Genomic DNA, 14,555 nt, shown 5'->3' on the forward strand with positions numbered 1-14,555 from the left:
ACGCCTACTTTACATCCCACCGATCACAGGACCCCTCGGCTGCATAACCGTGCCCCCTTCCCAACCAATCGGATTTGCTATACGCGAAAACGACGCCAATGGAAAGAGCTTCCGCCCAAATTTAAATCCGTGGGCGTGGCTCGCAGCAGGAAGTAGGAAAATGGCGGCGATGTTGACAAAGACACAGCGGATGGTAACATACGACTAACAAGAGAAATATTTTTATTTTCTGCTTGCAACTGGACCGTCCAGAGCGTACACGGTAAGTACAACTCATCGTTTTTAAAAAGAAGTACTTTTGTTGCCCTGAAAAGCGAGTGAGCGTGGCGTTTGTGGGGGACGTCGAATTTCGACGATTCTTTCTGGTCAACGGTTGTAAATGATTGTGTTGATTAAAAAAGAAAACTTGATGTAACTCTACTTTTAACTGCCGTTTCAGATAGATTTGGAATTGCATCACATCCAATTTTGCCTAGAGCGTACACGGTAAGTAACACTCGTTGTGTTTAAGGAGATTTACGTTTGTAATAGCAGAAGTGTAGCCGCGTTGCGTTGTACGTGTGAATGTTGGTCCGGGCGAAATGTTAATGTTTAATTTCATTCCTTTAGGTTCCACGGTGTTTGTTGGCTGCAAGTTTTCCACTGCAAGAAGAGGCTCATATCACTGACCAGGAGCGAGCTACAATGGTGAGTAGCCATAACATTTATGTTAAACACTTCCTATTTCATGTCTAACAGTACTTGATTTAACAAATAACCATAAATAAATACAGTGTGGGCACTGAAGTTAACATATGTGATTATACTGCCTAATCTGTCACCGAGTAGATTGTTGCAAAGTAATATAAGATCCAAAGTTGTAATTCAGAATAGTTTTCAAAAGAAGGCCATTAGAATTATATACAAGTCTGATTACCCTGAACAAGCTATTAATTAAATCACAAATTCTTCAATTCAAAGATTTGGTAGATTATCAGACAAATAATGTCTAACAGTAATTGATTTAACACATCACGATAAGTAGATTGAGTGTGGGCACTCTCAAGTTAACATATGTGATTATACTGCCTAATCTGTTACAGAGTATGTTGTTGCCAAGTAATGTAGAATAGATCCAAAGTAGTAATCCAGAATAGTTTTGAAGAGGCCATTAGAATGATAAACAAATCTGATTACCTTGAACATAATAACAAGCTAAGTGTTTAATATGTCCTATGAAGTCAAAATTGGGCACCATCATGTGGTGAAATTTGGAATTGCATCACATCCAATTTTGCCTGGGAACAAACAGATTACATAAATCTTAGTTTTGAATAAGCCACTCCTTCTCAAACAAGTAAACTCTGCCCATTTTGCGCAGTAGATGTTCTGTTAATATCTAGTATTTATACAAAGTCATAATTTAAATTGCTTTCAACCTTCATTCATCGGTTCAACCAACATTACTCGCTCTTATTACCAACTTGTATTGATTTAACTAAGCGTTTAATACTTCCTATCAGGTCTCAAATCGAGATTTGGCAAAATACAATTTCAGCAAATCCAATTTTGCCAGGGAACAAAAATAGATTAAATAAACTAAATAAGTCCTCTTCCCATTAAATAAATCAGAAAAGTCTGTCTTGTAACCAGTCCTCTTCAAACAAGTAAAGTCTGCCCATTTTGTGCCGTAGATTTTGTGTCTATGCCTAGTATTTAAACAAAATCATAATTTAAACGACTTCTTTCCTTCATTCACTTTGGAAATTTGGAATTGCAGCAAATCGAATTTTGGCAGGGAACAAAAATAGATCAATTAAACTAAATAAGTCTTCTTCCCATTAAATAAATTAAAAAAGTCTGTCTTGTAACCAGTCCTTTTCAAACAAGTAAAGTCTGCCCATTTTGTGCCGTCGATTTTGTGTTAATGCCTAGTATTTATACAAAATCATAATTTAAAGGACTTCATTCCTTCATTCACTTTGGAAATTTGGAATTGCAGCACATCAAATTTTGCCTGGGAAGAAAAGTAGATTAAATAAATTTAATAAGTCTTACTACTTCCCATTAAATAAATTAAATACGTCTTACTTGTTCCCACTCCTTTTCAAAACAGTAGTTTAAAACGAGGGCCCTTCACTCAATCTTTAACCTCAACCCCGCACGTTGTGTTGTATCTGTGAATGTTGGTTGTGGCCAAATGATAGTTTTCTTTCATTCGTTTAGGTTCCAAGAAAACTTGATGTAACTCTACTTTTAACTGCCGTTTCAGATAAGCGGGTATTACGTCGCAGTCAAATGCCGCGGATATGACGTAATTGCCCGAACCTCCGCCAAAATTCAAATCTGTTGGCGCGATGGCCGTGAGCCACTGAGCAGCGACGATTATCAACAGAAATATCTTTATTTTCTGCTTGCAACTGGACCGTCTAGAGCGTACACGGTAAGTAACACTCATTGTGTTTAAGGAGATTTACGTTTGTAATAGCAGAAGTGTAGCCGCGTTGCGTTGTACGTGTGAAAATTGGTCGAGGCGAAATGTTAATGTTTAATTTCATTCCTTTAGGTTCCACGGTGTTTGTTGGCTGCAAGTTTTCCACTGCAAGAAGAGGCTCGTATCATTGACCAGGAGCGAGCTACAATGGTGAGTAGCCATAACATTTATGATGTTGTAAGTTACGGTACCGATTGAAGTTGAGTTCGAAGCCAGTGGAAAACAGCGCTGCGTTTGTGCTCTCCAGGTACAAATGTTGTGATCTCTGACTGACGACCGGGCGAGACTCGAGTAAGAGATGTCCAAACGAGCTCCGGCAGGGCGGGCCAAGGCGGAGCGAACGGACGCCCTTCAGGCCGCCAATGACGAGCTGAGAACCAAACTGATGGACGTCCAGTTAGAACTTCAGCAGGAGAAGAACAAGGTGAAAACCTCAACAGACAGACACTGCCTGCCTCCCTGCCTGCCTCCCTGCCTGCCTCCCTGCCTGCACGGCGTTATAGCCCAGGATGTCCAGCTTCTTCATCAGATCACTGATGACGATGTCCGGGGGAAAGGCGCAAGGAGCAATGTAAGGTGTTCTGGGACCTCGGGTTAAGGTTAGGGTTGCGAGGGACGCCTTACGTACGCTCACGCCCTCGGCCTCGCAGTAGATCTGCAAAGGGCTGAGGCCGTCTGGGAAACGGACTTGCAGAAACTTCAAGACGGGGGAGCGCCACTCCCTCTCCTGAAAGGCAGAGGCATGCATCCGTCCGTCCGTCCGTCCGTCCGTCCGTCACATCTCTGGCCTCAACACGCTTGTGCGAGTCTTCCCACCTCCAGCTCCAGGATGCGGAACTCAAGCAGTTCGTTTTGGTCTCGGATATCCTGGATGTGCTCTTTCAGACGCGCTTCTTCCGCCTCCATCCGCCTGACCTGAAAAGACAGTCAGACCTCATCTGCGGGGCTTCCCGACAGGTGTGACGCCAAGCGACTCCGCCCAGCGCCTTTCTTTCCGTCACCTTTTCGGCCAACTGCTGATTGCTCTGACGCAGCAGCTGCTTCTCCTCCACCCACTTGACATTCTAGAAGAGACAAACGCGTGGACAGCTTTGGAATGTTGTGTCATTTTCATCCACAAATTCTTTGGTTGACTGGAAAATGACATTTGCTTTTCTCCGCATTTTCCCAGCCACGTTCGGGGGGGGGGGGGGGGGGGGGGTTGGTCCAGTAATGCCAGACGGATGAGTGACTGAAGAATGTAGCTATTTTGTCTGAGAAAAAGGTGTGCTCATTGATGAGCTTACCTGTCCTTGTTGCTTCAGCGCTGACTCCAGATCTGCTACTCTGCTTTGATAGTGACCCATTTCTACCATCAGCTTTTCTCTGGTCTGAAAGGAGGAGGAGGGAGGCTCCTCCTCCTCCTTTCAGACCAGAGAACACCCGAGGCTGGGTGAGAACGGGGAGGCTGCGACCCGGCCGGGGGTTGCGGGAAGGGGCGCCACCTTGATCTCCTTCTCGGCGTCGTAGTCCCCTTTCGCTGGTCTGGGCTAGCAGAGCGTAGGCTCGTTGCAGCGCTTGATATTCTTGCGTCAGCTGGCGGTAGCGAAGCTCCGCCTCTTCATGCACACACCAATGCAACACAGCACTAGTACCAGAATCAGTCAGACCGGCGACAAAGCACCCGCGACGCAAAGACGAGTCCGATTCCAGGCTGAAGAGGAATGTTTGGTGCCAATACGCTGGCAATGGCGGGCTACCTCTTCGGGTTCCGTGTCGGGGGTTCTGTCGGTGTGAAAAGACAAGGACGATCCGTCCGAGTCCACCAACACGTCTTCGTCGTAGCCGTAAAATGTTTCGATGACCTGCGGGCGCGGAAGCAAACATCTCTCTGAACAAACTGAAGCGACACCTCACGATGAATCGACGAGAGGAACGATAGCGAGAAAAAGGCCATTTCATCTTGCGCAACACCAAGCAGCCGCAAACAAACAGACTCACCTTGCAGGACCTCACGCTTTGTTCCTCCTCAGAGATTCTCGACGTCGGTATCGTAGCAGCAAATCTCTCTCATGTCGACACAAATAATCCGCCTTTGAGATTCTTTGGATGCAAAGGGAACGAACGGCTCCGGCGCAGAAACAAACGCGACTCACAATGACATTTCTGACATGAGCTCCTGTCTCCAGAGCCTGAAAAACACGTCACCGGCGATGATTGGAGGGACGCTCGTCTTTTCCAAAAGTGACAACTACAGGGTGTGTCAGGGTTTTCCAGATTATCTTTATCGTATCATTGTGTTGCTTTGACTTTGACTGCGACCTGTAATAAATAATATTATTTATCCCTTATTTATCCCTATCGCTTATCCCTTCCTACACAAAGTCGTAAAACACCCCTTGCTATGTTTTGACTAGAGGTCAAGGGCTTCCTCTATTCAATCCACTCTTACACCCACCCTGTTTCTCTTAATTAAAATGCTCGTGCAGGAGCCGAGAGTCAGACTTCATTCGTACAACGGATGGACTCTCCACCTGCAGGTGTCCAAAAGAACTTACTTGTCTCCCGTGTGGTTCTTGCAAAATAAGTTGGAGCGAGCGCAACTCTAACAGGGTGCATTTTGCCACTAGCTGCCTACGGACAATGACGTCGCGCTCGCGGCTCATGGTTGACGGGCTGAGCAGCCGGGCAAGTCCGTCGTTTTCAGCGCACAGCGAGTGGCAAAGGCGCTGACAAAACGGGAGCTTTGAGCTGCTGAAAACGGCAAAACAAGTCTAAAGCGTGTTCAAACGCGTGCGCACAATGCTCCTGCTTGAAAGGTCGGAATTTAAGGGGCCAATTTTTTGGATGGCGGCCGCCGGCCAAGCTTTGGACGGAAAAGGTTTCCTGGCGACAGCGAGCGAGCGCGGCGCTGCCGTACGTGCACCGAGTCGCCTGCCTGAAGACCTTGGACAAGTCGTCGATGATGTGCCGCTGCTCCACAACTTGAAGGAACTCCATTTCACCGTCCTGCTGGCCGCAACCGCGGTCCAGGTCATTGAGCGAACTAGGCCTTCTCTGTGGAACACAAATGCAGTGGACTCTGTTGGCACGCCGCCGTTGTCCGCGTCGACTTACCAAGCTTGCCATCTCCTCGTTCTCCTGGGTGACAAAGCGCACTTTGTTTTCAAGGCGACACAGCACCAGCGAGAGGTCTTCATTCTTCCTGCTCAGGCGTTTGTTTTTGTACAGGAGTGGCAGAAACTGGCTTTCTGTTTCTCTCAGTCGCTTTAGCTGCAAGCATGAAGTGCGGGATGTGAAAGACGCACAACACGCGGGCCAGAACGTATCCATTCCTTTTGCATCGGTTTGAACGGAATCGTGGCTTTGGCTCCCAATAAAAGACATCTACCAGGCAACCGACTCGCCGCGCCGCTCAACTAATAAGCAAGCGCAATGGGTGCCTCGCTGGATGGCGCGCATCAAACGTAGCGCAAACCTTCAAGCGTGCCGTCAATAAATTACCAGTTCATTGCGCTCTTCAGAAAGCAGGGCGTTTCGATCCTCCAGTTTCCTGATGACTGCGCTGAGCTCAGCGATTTTCAGATGAAACCGTCGCGTGTCCCGATCCTCCTGAGACTGAAAACGCCCCGCAACACACACACACAAGCACTCGTTCAAAGTTCAAAACTGTTTTTGTGCTACCTTCCTCCAGCAACGAACTAAGTCATGCGTACTGCAAGTGTGTGATGAGGTGGCTTACGCAATGAAGAGGATTGCTAGTAGCGGCGTTGACCCCACTTCCAGGGTAGTTTAGGCCCGCCCTTTGGGAATCCCTCAGGGCAGCGATCTGCTGCTCGGCAGCCTGAGTCTGCAGCTGAAGGCGGTGGACGTGGCCGGCCCCAGGGCTTCATCCAAAACACTAACCGCTCTGTCTTTCAGCTTGATCTCATCCGTCTGGATGTACAAACGGGGAGCGCTCAGGCAGGCGGGCAAACTCATTTGCCAGAATTGTGACAAAAACAAAGAGAGCAACCGGCCAATTTTTTTCTTGAATCGACTAGAACACCTTTGCTGTGACAAAAGCGAAGCGAGCAACCGGACATTTTCTTCTTGTGAAATAGAATAGAATAGAATGCCTTAGGTGTCATTGCACTGCAGGTATACAACGAAATTGGGAACATAGCCACGCACCGCGCATCTGATCAGTCCTACCAGTCGGCGGATCTCCCTCTCGCAGTCTCTCTTGGTTCGGCTCAGCTCCTCCCGATGCTGGTGATGAGCCGATCGGAGCTCGGCCGCTCGGGACTGCCAGGCCTGCTGGGCCGCTGCCAGGGCTTCTTCCGCGCTCCTGGTGGAGGCGACACCGCTCGGTCTCCCGACACCGCCGCGTCTCCTCCACCTCCGCCAGCAAAGCGCCCCCCCTCCTCACCTGAGCAGACATTGCGCCACACCGGGCCGTTGAGACCGCAACGGAGCGCCGCGACGCTTACTGGGGACAAGCTACACAATACGGTAGCGGCCGCATCGAAGCCCGACGTGGCGTGCGGATAGTCAGACACGGATAGAGCGGATCACCTTGTCCATGGAGCCGTCCCTCAGGCTGAGGACCAAGGCATTCAGTCGCTGGATCTCTCCATCTTTGATTTTGATCACTCTCATCAGCTCCATTTCATGCTGCCGCAGTAATGTCTCCCTGGTAATGGCTAACTCTTTCTGCTTCTCCTCATGGAGTTTGCTTTTGAGTTCCGTCATGGCGGCGGTGGCACGGTGGTGCTCCGCCCGCAGGTCCTGACTTCTCTCTCTCTCCAGACAGCTGACCTGACATGACTTAGACTTAGACAAACTTTATTGTCATCTTGTCTGCACATGGTGCATACAAAACGAAATTCCGTTGCATACGTCTTACAACAAAGTAGTGATATTGCAGTTGAATAGAAGTAACATATCCTATGAAAATATATATATATACATATATACTATATATATATATATATATATATTAAAAATAAGTATAAAGTGCAGCAGTGATAATTATGCAATAGTGCAAGTAGGCAAAACAGTATTCAAGAGTGTGCAGAGGAATGCTAAACCATGTATTAAACTTCTATTTAAAGGGTTTATACAAGTTCAGTAAAGTTGGTAGTGCGAGATAGTGCAAGATAGAGGTCCGTAGTGTCATAAAGTACAGTTCTGTGAATGTGTGATGCAGAGTTCAGTTTAGAGCTCAACAGTTCTAGTGTTCAACAGTCTGATGACAGCAGGGAAAAAGCTGTTGCAGAACCTGGTGGACCTGCAGCGGATGCTGCAAACCTCTTCCCAGAGGGCAGCAGGGAGAACAGTCCATGGTGGGGGTGTGATGGGTCATTGATGATGTTACGGGCACGGGACATGCAGCGCTGAGATGAAATGTCCTGAATGGAGGGAAGAGGAGCCCCTATGATCCTCTCTGCTGTCCTCACCACTCTCCTCACGTTCTTCCAATCGGAGGCGGTGCAGCCTCCACACCACACAGAGAGACAGCTTGTCAGAATGCTCTCTATGGTGCTCCTGTAGAACGTCCTCATGATGGGTGGGGGCAGGTGGGCTCTCCTCATCCTCCGCAGGAAGTACAAGCGCTTCTGTGCCCTCTTGACCAGTGCCGTAGTGTTCATAGTCCAGGTGAGGTCTTCTGTGATGTGGACCCCCAGGAATTTGGTGGTGCTGACCACCTCCACAGCTGAGCTGTTGATGATCAGTGGAGCGTGGTGAGGCTGTTTTTTCCTGAAGTCGACGATGATCTCCTTCATCTTCTCCTCATTCAGGATCAGGCTGTTTTCTCTGCACCAGCCCACCAGCTGCTCCACCTCCTCTCTGTAGTCCAGGTCGTTGTTGTCTCTGATGAGCCCCACCACCGTTGTGTCGTCTGCTGACTTCACGATGTGATTGGTGGTGAACCTGAGGACGCAGTCGTGTGTCATCAGGGTGCACAGCAGGGGGCTCAGGACGCAGCCCTGAAGGGAGCCTGTGCTGAGGGTGATGACATCAGAGGTGTTCTGTCCGACCCGGACTGACTGAGGTCTGTTGGTGAGGAAGTCTAGCAGCCAGTTGCGAAGGGGGGTGTTGAAGCCCAGGTGTTCCAATTTTCCTACCAGATGCTGTGGGATGATGGTGTTAAACGCTGAGCTGAAGTCCAGGAACAGCCTCCGCACATGGGTGTTCTTCTCCTCCAGGTGAGCCAGGCTCAGGTGAAGAACGGAGGAGATGGCGTCCTGAGTGGAGCGGTTTTGCCGGTCGGCAAACTGGAACGGGTCAAATAATAGGGGGAGTCTGGAAACGATGTGACCTTTAAGCAGCCTTTCGAAGCACTTCATCATAACCGGAGTCAGTGCAACAGGCCGGTAATCATTAAATGAGGTGATTTGAGGTTTCTTCGGCACCGGAATGATGGAGGCAGTCTTAAAGCACGCCGGCACTGTGGCTTGGCCCAGCGAGGTGTTAAAAATGTCTGTGATGACCCCAGCCAGATGACTTGCACATTCCCTGAACACACGCCCAGGAATGTTGTCGGGGCCAGGGGCCTTACAGGGGTTGACTCTCCTCAGGGTCTTCAACACATCGGCGGAGTCAAGGCAGAGTACCTCCTCTTCCTGATGGGGGACAGTTTTAACTGCTGGAGTGCCGTTTAGTGCCTCGAACCTCCCAAAGAAGTTATTTAGACCATTTAGAAAGTCAGCATCAACTACACCCACCGGGGGGGGGGGAGGGTGAGTTGTAGTCTGTAATCGCCCGTATGCCTTGCCACATACTCCTGATGTTTTTGACGTCGTGGAAACGATCCTGAAATTTTCGACTGCGGTCTCGCTTCGCTATCCTGATGGCACGGTTCAAGTTGGCTCTCGCTGTCCTCAGTGTCTCCTTGTCGCCAGACTTGAAGGCAGAGTTCCGCGCTCGTAGCGTTTGACGTACCTCCTCAGTCATCCAGGGTCGTTGGTTGCCCCGGGTGATGATATTCTTAGTGGTGCTGACGTCCTCGGTGCATTTGTTGATGTAGGCTGACACAGTCATGGCACACGCATGTCTAATCTACATCGGGAAAACTGGGAGGGAGGGAGGCAGGCAGGGAGGCAGGCAGGGAGGCAGGCAGGGAGGCAGGCAGTGTCTGTCTGTTGAGGTTTTCACCTTGTTCTTCTCCTGCTGAAGTTCTAACTGGACGTCCATCAGTTTGGTTCTCAGCTCGTCATTGGCGGCCTGAAGGGCGTCCGTTCGCTCCGCCTTGGCCCGCCCTGCCGGAGCTCGTTTGGACATCTCTTACTCGAGTCTCGCCCGGTCGTCAGTCAGAGATCACAACATTTGTACCTGGAGAGCACAAACGCAGCGCTGTTTTCCACTGGCTTCGAACTCAACTTCAATCGGTACCGTAACTTACAACATCATAAACATAGAACTAGCTTGACTTATTCATTGAATAAATGCATTTGGTTCTTCAAAACTGCATCACGCAACATAGCGTGACCGAGACGGCCGTTATCCACCTGCGTGAAGTTATTTGGTGAAATGAATGAGATGTTTAAGACACCATCGTTCTGTCTCTATGTAGATGAAGGTAAATAATCGATTGCTGAAGGTCCAAAGGTGTTGTGATAAACAAATAAACATATTAGTGATTAGTGACATATTTGTGATAAACATATTAGGCAGGATAATCACATATGTTAACGTGACTGCCCACACTGTATTTATTTATGGTTATTTGTTAAATCGAGTACTGTTAGACATGAAATAGGAAGTGTTTAACATAAATGGAAGACGAAAGGGGTACTCACCATTGTAGCTCCTGCTGGTCAATGATACGAGCCTCTTCTTGCAGTGGAAAACATACAGCCAACAAACACCGTGGAACCTAAAGGAATGAAATTAAACATTAACATTTAGCCTCAACCAACATTCACAGATACAACGCAACGCAAACTACACAAACGTAAATCTTTTTAAACACAATGAGTTGTACTTACCGTGTACGCTCTAGACGGTCCACTTGCAAGCGGAAAATAAAGATATTTCTGTTGATAATCGTCGTGTTTGTATCCGGTGTCTCGCTCAAGGCCATTGCGCCCACAGATTTGAATTTTGGCGAGAGTTCAGCCTATTGACGTCATTTCCGCGGTGTAATACCCGCATATCTGAAACGGCAAAGTTAAGAGTAGAGTTAAATAAAGTTTTTAGTCAACGCAATAATTTACAACCGTTGACCAGTCGAAATAATCGTCGAAATTTGGCGTCTGTGGCTGGAAGCAGACGCCGAGTTCGACATTCCTCCCAAACGCCACACTCCCTCGCTTTTCAGGGCTAAAAAAAAACAGTTGTAATTACCTTGTACGCTCTAGACGGTCAAGTTGCAAGCTGAAAACAAAAATATTTGCCTTGTTAGTCATCGTGTTACTAACAGCTGTGTCTTGTTTGCCAGAACTGCCGCTTTCCTACTTCCTGTTGCAAGCCACGCCCACGGATTATAATTTTGCCGTGAGTTCCGCCTATTGACGTCATGTCCGCGTCACATGACTGCGACGTAATATTATCTAAAACTGTTTGTGCGGTATTGTGTTGTTCTGTGCGGTATTGTGTTATTCTGTGCGGCGTCGTGTTGTTCTGTGCGGCGTCGTGTTGTTCAGTGCGACGTCGTGTTGTTCAGTGCGGCATGGTGTTGTTCAGTGCGGCATGGTGTTGTTCAGTGCGGCATGGTGTTGTTCAGTGCGGCATAATGTTGTTCAGTGCGGCATAATGTTGTTCAGTGCGGCATGGTGTTGTTTAATGCGGCATGGTGTTGTTCACTGCGGGATGGTGTTGTTCAGTGCGGCATAATGTTGTTCAGTGCGCCATAATGTTGTTCAGTGCGGCATGGTGTTGTTCAGTGCGACATAATGTTGTTCAGTGCGGCATAATGTTGTTCAGTGCGGCATGGTGTTGTTCAGTGCGGCATGGTGTTGTTCAGTGCGGCATGGTGTTGTTCAGTGCGGCATGGTGTTGTTCAGTGCAGGATGGTGTTGTTCAGTGCAGGATGGTGTTGTTCAATGCGGCATGGTGTTGTTCAGTGCGGGATGGTGTTGTTCAGTGCAGGATGGTGTTGTTCAGTGCGGCATGGTGTTGTTCAGTGCGGAATGGTGTTGTTCAGTGCGGCATGGTGTTGTTCAGTGCAGGATGGTGTTGTTCAATGCGGGATGGTGTTGTTCAGTGCGGGATGGTGTTGTTCAGTGCAGGATGGTGTTGTTCAGTGCGGCATGGTGTTGTTCAATGCGGCATGGTGTTGTTCAGTGCAGGATGGTGTTGTTCAGTGCGGCATGGTGTTGTTCAATGCGGCATGGTGTTGTTCAATGCGGCATGGTGTTGTTCAGTGCGGCATGGTGTTGTTCAGTGCGGCATGGTGTTGTTCAGTGCAGCGTAATGTTGTTCAGTGCGGCATGGTGTTGTTCAGTGCGGAATGGTGTTGTTCAGTGCGGCATGGTGTTGTTCAGTGCAGGATGGTGTTGTTCAGTGCGGCATGGTGTTGCTCAGTGCGGCATGGTGTTGTTCAGTGCGGGATGGTGTTGTTCATTGCGGCATGGTGTTGTTCAGTGCGGCATGGTGTTGTTCAGTGCGGCATGGTGTTGTTCAGTGCGGCATAATGTTGTTCAGTGCGCCATAATGTTGTTCAGTGCGGCATGGTGTTGTTCAGTGCGGGATGGTGTTGTTCAGTGCAGGATGGTGTTGTTCAGTGCGGCATGGTGTTGTTCAGTGCGGCATAATGTTGTTCAGTGCGGCATAATGTTGTTCAGTGCGGCATAATGTTGTTCAGTGCGGGATGGTGTTGTTCATTGTGGCATGGTGTTGTTCAGTGCGGCATGGTGTTGTTCAGTGCGGCATGGTGTTGTTCAGTGCGGGATGGTGTTGTTCAGTGCAGGATGGTGTTGTTCAGTGCGGCATGGTGTTGTTCAGTGCGGCATGGTGTTGTTCATTTCGGCATAATGTTGTTCAGTGCGGCATAATGTTGTTTAGTGCGGCATGGTGTTGTTCAGTGCGGGATGGTGTTGTTCAGTGCGTTATAATGTTGTTCAGTGCGGCATGGTGTTGTTCAGTGCGGCATGGTGTTGTTCAGTGCGGCATGGTGTTGTTCAGTGCGGCATAATGTTGTTCAGTGCGGCATAATGTTGTTCAGTGCGGCATGGTGTTGTTCAGTGCGGGATGGTGTTGTTCAGTGCGGGATGGTGTTGTTCAGTGCGGCATGGTGTTCAATGCGGAATGGTGTTGTTCAGTGCAGGATGGTGTTGTTCAGTGCGGCATGGTGTTGTTCAGTGCGGCATAATGTTGTTCAGTGCGGCATGGTGTTGTTCAGTGCGGCATGGTGTTGTTCAGTGCGGCATGGTGTTGTTCAGTGCGGCATAATGTTGTTCAGTGCGGCATGGTGTTGTTCAGTGCGGCATGGTGTTGTTCAGTGCGGCATAATGTTCAGTGCGGCATAATGTTGTTCAGTGCGGCATGGTGTTGTTCAGTGCGGGATGGTGTTGTTCAGTGCAGGATGGTGTTGTTCAGTGCGGCATGGTGTTCAGTGCGGGATGGTGTCTTTCAGTGCGGCATGGTGTCGTTCAGTGCGGCATGGTGTCTTTCAGTGCGGCATGGTGTCGTTCAGTGAGGCATGGTGTTGTTCAGTGCGGCATGGTGTTGTTTAGTGCGGCATGGTGTTGTTCAGTGCGGGATGGTGTTGTTCAGTGTGGCTTGGTGTTCAGTGCGGCATGGTGTTGTTCAGTGCGGTATCGTGTTGTTCAGTGCGGTATCGTGTTTCTCAGTGCGGTATCGTGTTGTTCAGTGCAGTATCGTTGTGTTGTTCGTATTGTGTTTAACACTTAGCCTCTAACACTTAGCCTCTAACACTTAGCCTCTAGCATCTAGAAGGTAAATAAATAGGAAGGAAGGACTCACCGGTGACGTCTTCGCCCACGTCCAAGCGTTGTACTTTGTATTTTCATCCTTCTGACAGTGGAAAACATAGCCAACAAACACCGTGGAACCTAAACGAATGAAAGAAAACTATCATTTGGCCACAACCAACATTCACAGATACAACACAATGTGACGTGCGGGGTTGAGGTTAAAGGTTGAGTGAAGGGCCCTCGTTTTAAACTACTTTTTTGAAAAGGATTGGGAACAAGTAAGACGTATTTAATTTATTTAATGGGAAGTAGTAAGAGCTATTGAATTTAATCTATGTATTATATTCTATTGTATTGTATTCTGTTGTATTCTTTTGGATTGTATTCACACTAACCCCACTAAAACTTCAGCCCACAAAAACTCGCCTCTGGCGCCTAGCCTCTGGCACTTAGCCTCTAACACTTAGCCTTTAACACTTAGCCTTTAACACTTAGCCTTTAACACTTAGCCTAGAAGGTGAATAAATAGGGTTAAAGGTTGAGTGAAGGGACCTCGTTTTAAACTACTTTTTTGTAAAGGAGTGGGAACAAGTAAGACGTATTTAATTTATTTAATGGGAAGTAGTAAGACTTATTAAATTTATTTAATCTACTTTTCTTCCCAGGCAAAATTTGATGTGCTGCAATTCCAAATTTCCAAAGTGAATGAAGGAATGAAGTCCTTTAAATTATGATTTTGTATAAATACTAGGCATTAACACAAAATCGACGGCACAAAATGGGCAGACTTTACTTGTTTGAAAAGGACTGGTTACAAGACAGACTTTTTTAATTTATTTAATGGGAAGAAGACTTATTTAGTTTAATTGATCTATTTTTGTTCCCTGGCAAAATTCGATTTGCTGCAATTCCAAATTTCCAAAGTGAATGAAGGAAAGAAGTCGTTTAAATTATGATTTTGTTTAAATACTAGGCATAGACACAAAATCTACGGCACAAAATGGGCAGACTTTACTTGTTTGAAGAGGACTGGTTACAAGACAGACTTTTCTGATTTATTTAATGGGAAGAAGACTTATTTAGTTTATTTAATCTATTTTTGTTCCCTGGCAAAATTGGATTTGCTGAAATTGTATTTTGCCAAATCTTGCCTTGAGACCTGATAGGAAGTATTAAACGCTTAGTTAAATCAATACAAGTTGGTAATAAGAGCGAGTAATGTTGGTTGAACCGATGAATGA

At 47.6% G+C, this 14,555-nt stretch overlaps 2 protein-coding genes and 1 long non-coding RNA gene across 5 annotated transcripts; 1 reads left to right on the forward strand and 2 right to left on the reverse strand.

Moving 5' to 3' along the window:
- Positions 1 to 249: 249 nt before the first annotated feature.
- Positions 250 to 2,625, forward strand: LOC148385777 (uncharacterized). Its single transcript, XR_015863185.1, has 4 exons — positions 250 to 486; positions 610 to 687; positions 2,252 to 2,422; positions 2,546 to 2,625. It is a non-coding gene; the product is annotated as an uncharacterized LOC148385777 (long non-coding RNA).
- A 341-nt stretch (positions 2,626 to 2,966) lies between these two features.
- On the reverse strand, positions 2,967 to 4,526 carry LOC148385778 (janus kinase and microtubule-interacting protein 3-like). Of its 3 annotated transcripts, XM_088398889.1 has the most exons (8): positions 4,454 to 4,526; positions 4,213 to 4,317; positions 3,958 to 4,071; positions 3,760 to 3,876; positions 3,475 to 3,537; positions 3,290 to 3,388; positions 3,102 to 3,200; positions 2,967 to 3,006 (listed from the first exon to the last, which is right to left on the reverse strand). In XM_088398889.1, exons 4-8 carry the CDS (start codon positions 3,826 to 3,828, stop codon positions 3,004 to 3,006), a joined length of 333 nt encoding a protein of 110 aa, XP_088255015.1. In that variant the 5' UTR covers positions 3,829 to 3,876; positions 3,958 to 4,071; positions 4,213 to 4,317; positions 4,454 to 4,526; the 3' UTR covers positions 2,967 to 3,003. The 3 variants fall into 3 exon arrangements, 1 of the variants encoding a protein (XP_088255015.1); XR_015863103.1 differs by lacking the exon at positions 2,967 to 3,006 and having other exon boundaries at positions 3,103 to 3,200; positions 3,760 to 3,799; XR_015863102.1 differs by lacking the exon at positions 2,967 to 3,006 and having other exon boundaries at positions 3,103 to 3,200; positions 3,760 to 3,802.
- Positions 4,527 to 4,608: 82 nt separating this feature from the next.
- LOC148385779 (uncharacterized) lies at positions 4,609 to 6,331 on the reverse strand. Its single transcript, XM_088398891.1, has 3 exons — positions 6,195 to 6,331; positions 5,957 to 6,070; positions 4,609 to 5,725 (listed from the first exon to the last, which is right to left on the reverse strand). Exon 3 carries the CDS (start codon positions 5,579 to 5,581, stop codon positions 5,156 to 5,158), a length of 426 nt encoding a protein of 141 aa, XP_088255017.1. The 5' UTR covers positions 5,582 to 5,725; positions 5,957 to 6,070; positions 6,195 to 6,331; the 3' UTR covers positions 4,609 to 5,155.
- Between the last annotated feature and the right edge of the window lie 8,224 nt (positions 6,332 to 14,555).

This window comes from Syngnathus floridae, chromosome 15 (genome assembly GCF_059516105.1).
Source record: "Syngnathus floridae isolate MCC-2025c chromosome 15, RoL_Sflo_1.0, whole genome shotgun sequence".
Lineage (NCBI taxonomy): Eukaryota > Metazoa > Chordata > Actinopteri > Syngnathiformes > Syngnathidae > Syngnathus > Syngnathus floridae.

Bases quoted from the DNA above. Each gene is read 5' to 3' on its own strand.
- LOC148385778 (XM_088398889.1), bottom strand. From the start codon at position 3,828: ATGGTAGAAATGGGTCACTATCAAAGCAGAGTAGCAGATCTGGAGTCA. The intron at 3,538-3,759 runs GTAAGCTCATCA...TGTCTCTTCTAG, and splicing joins CGCTGAAGCAACAAGGACAG to AATGTCAAGTGGGTGGAGGA. The intron at 3,389-3,474 runs GTGACGGAAAGA...CTGTCTTTTCAG, and splicing joins ATCAGCAGTTGGCCGAAAAG to GTCAGGCGGATGGAGGCGGA.
- LOC148385779 (XM_088398891.1), bottom strand. From the start codon at position 5,581: ATGGCAAGCTTGGTAAGTCGACGCGGACAACGGCGGCGTGCCAACAGA.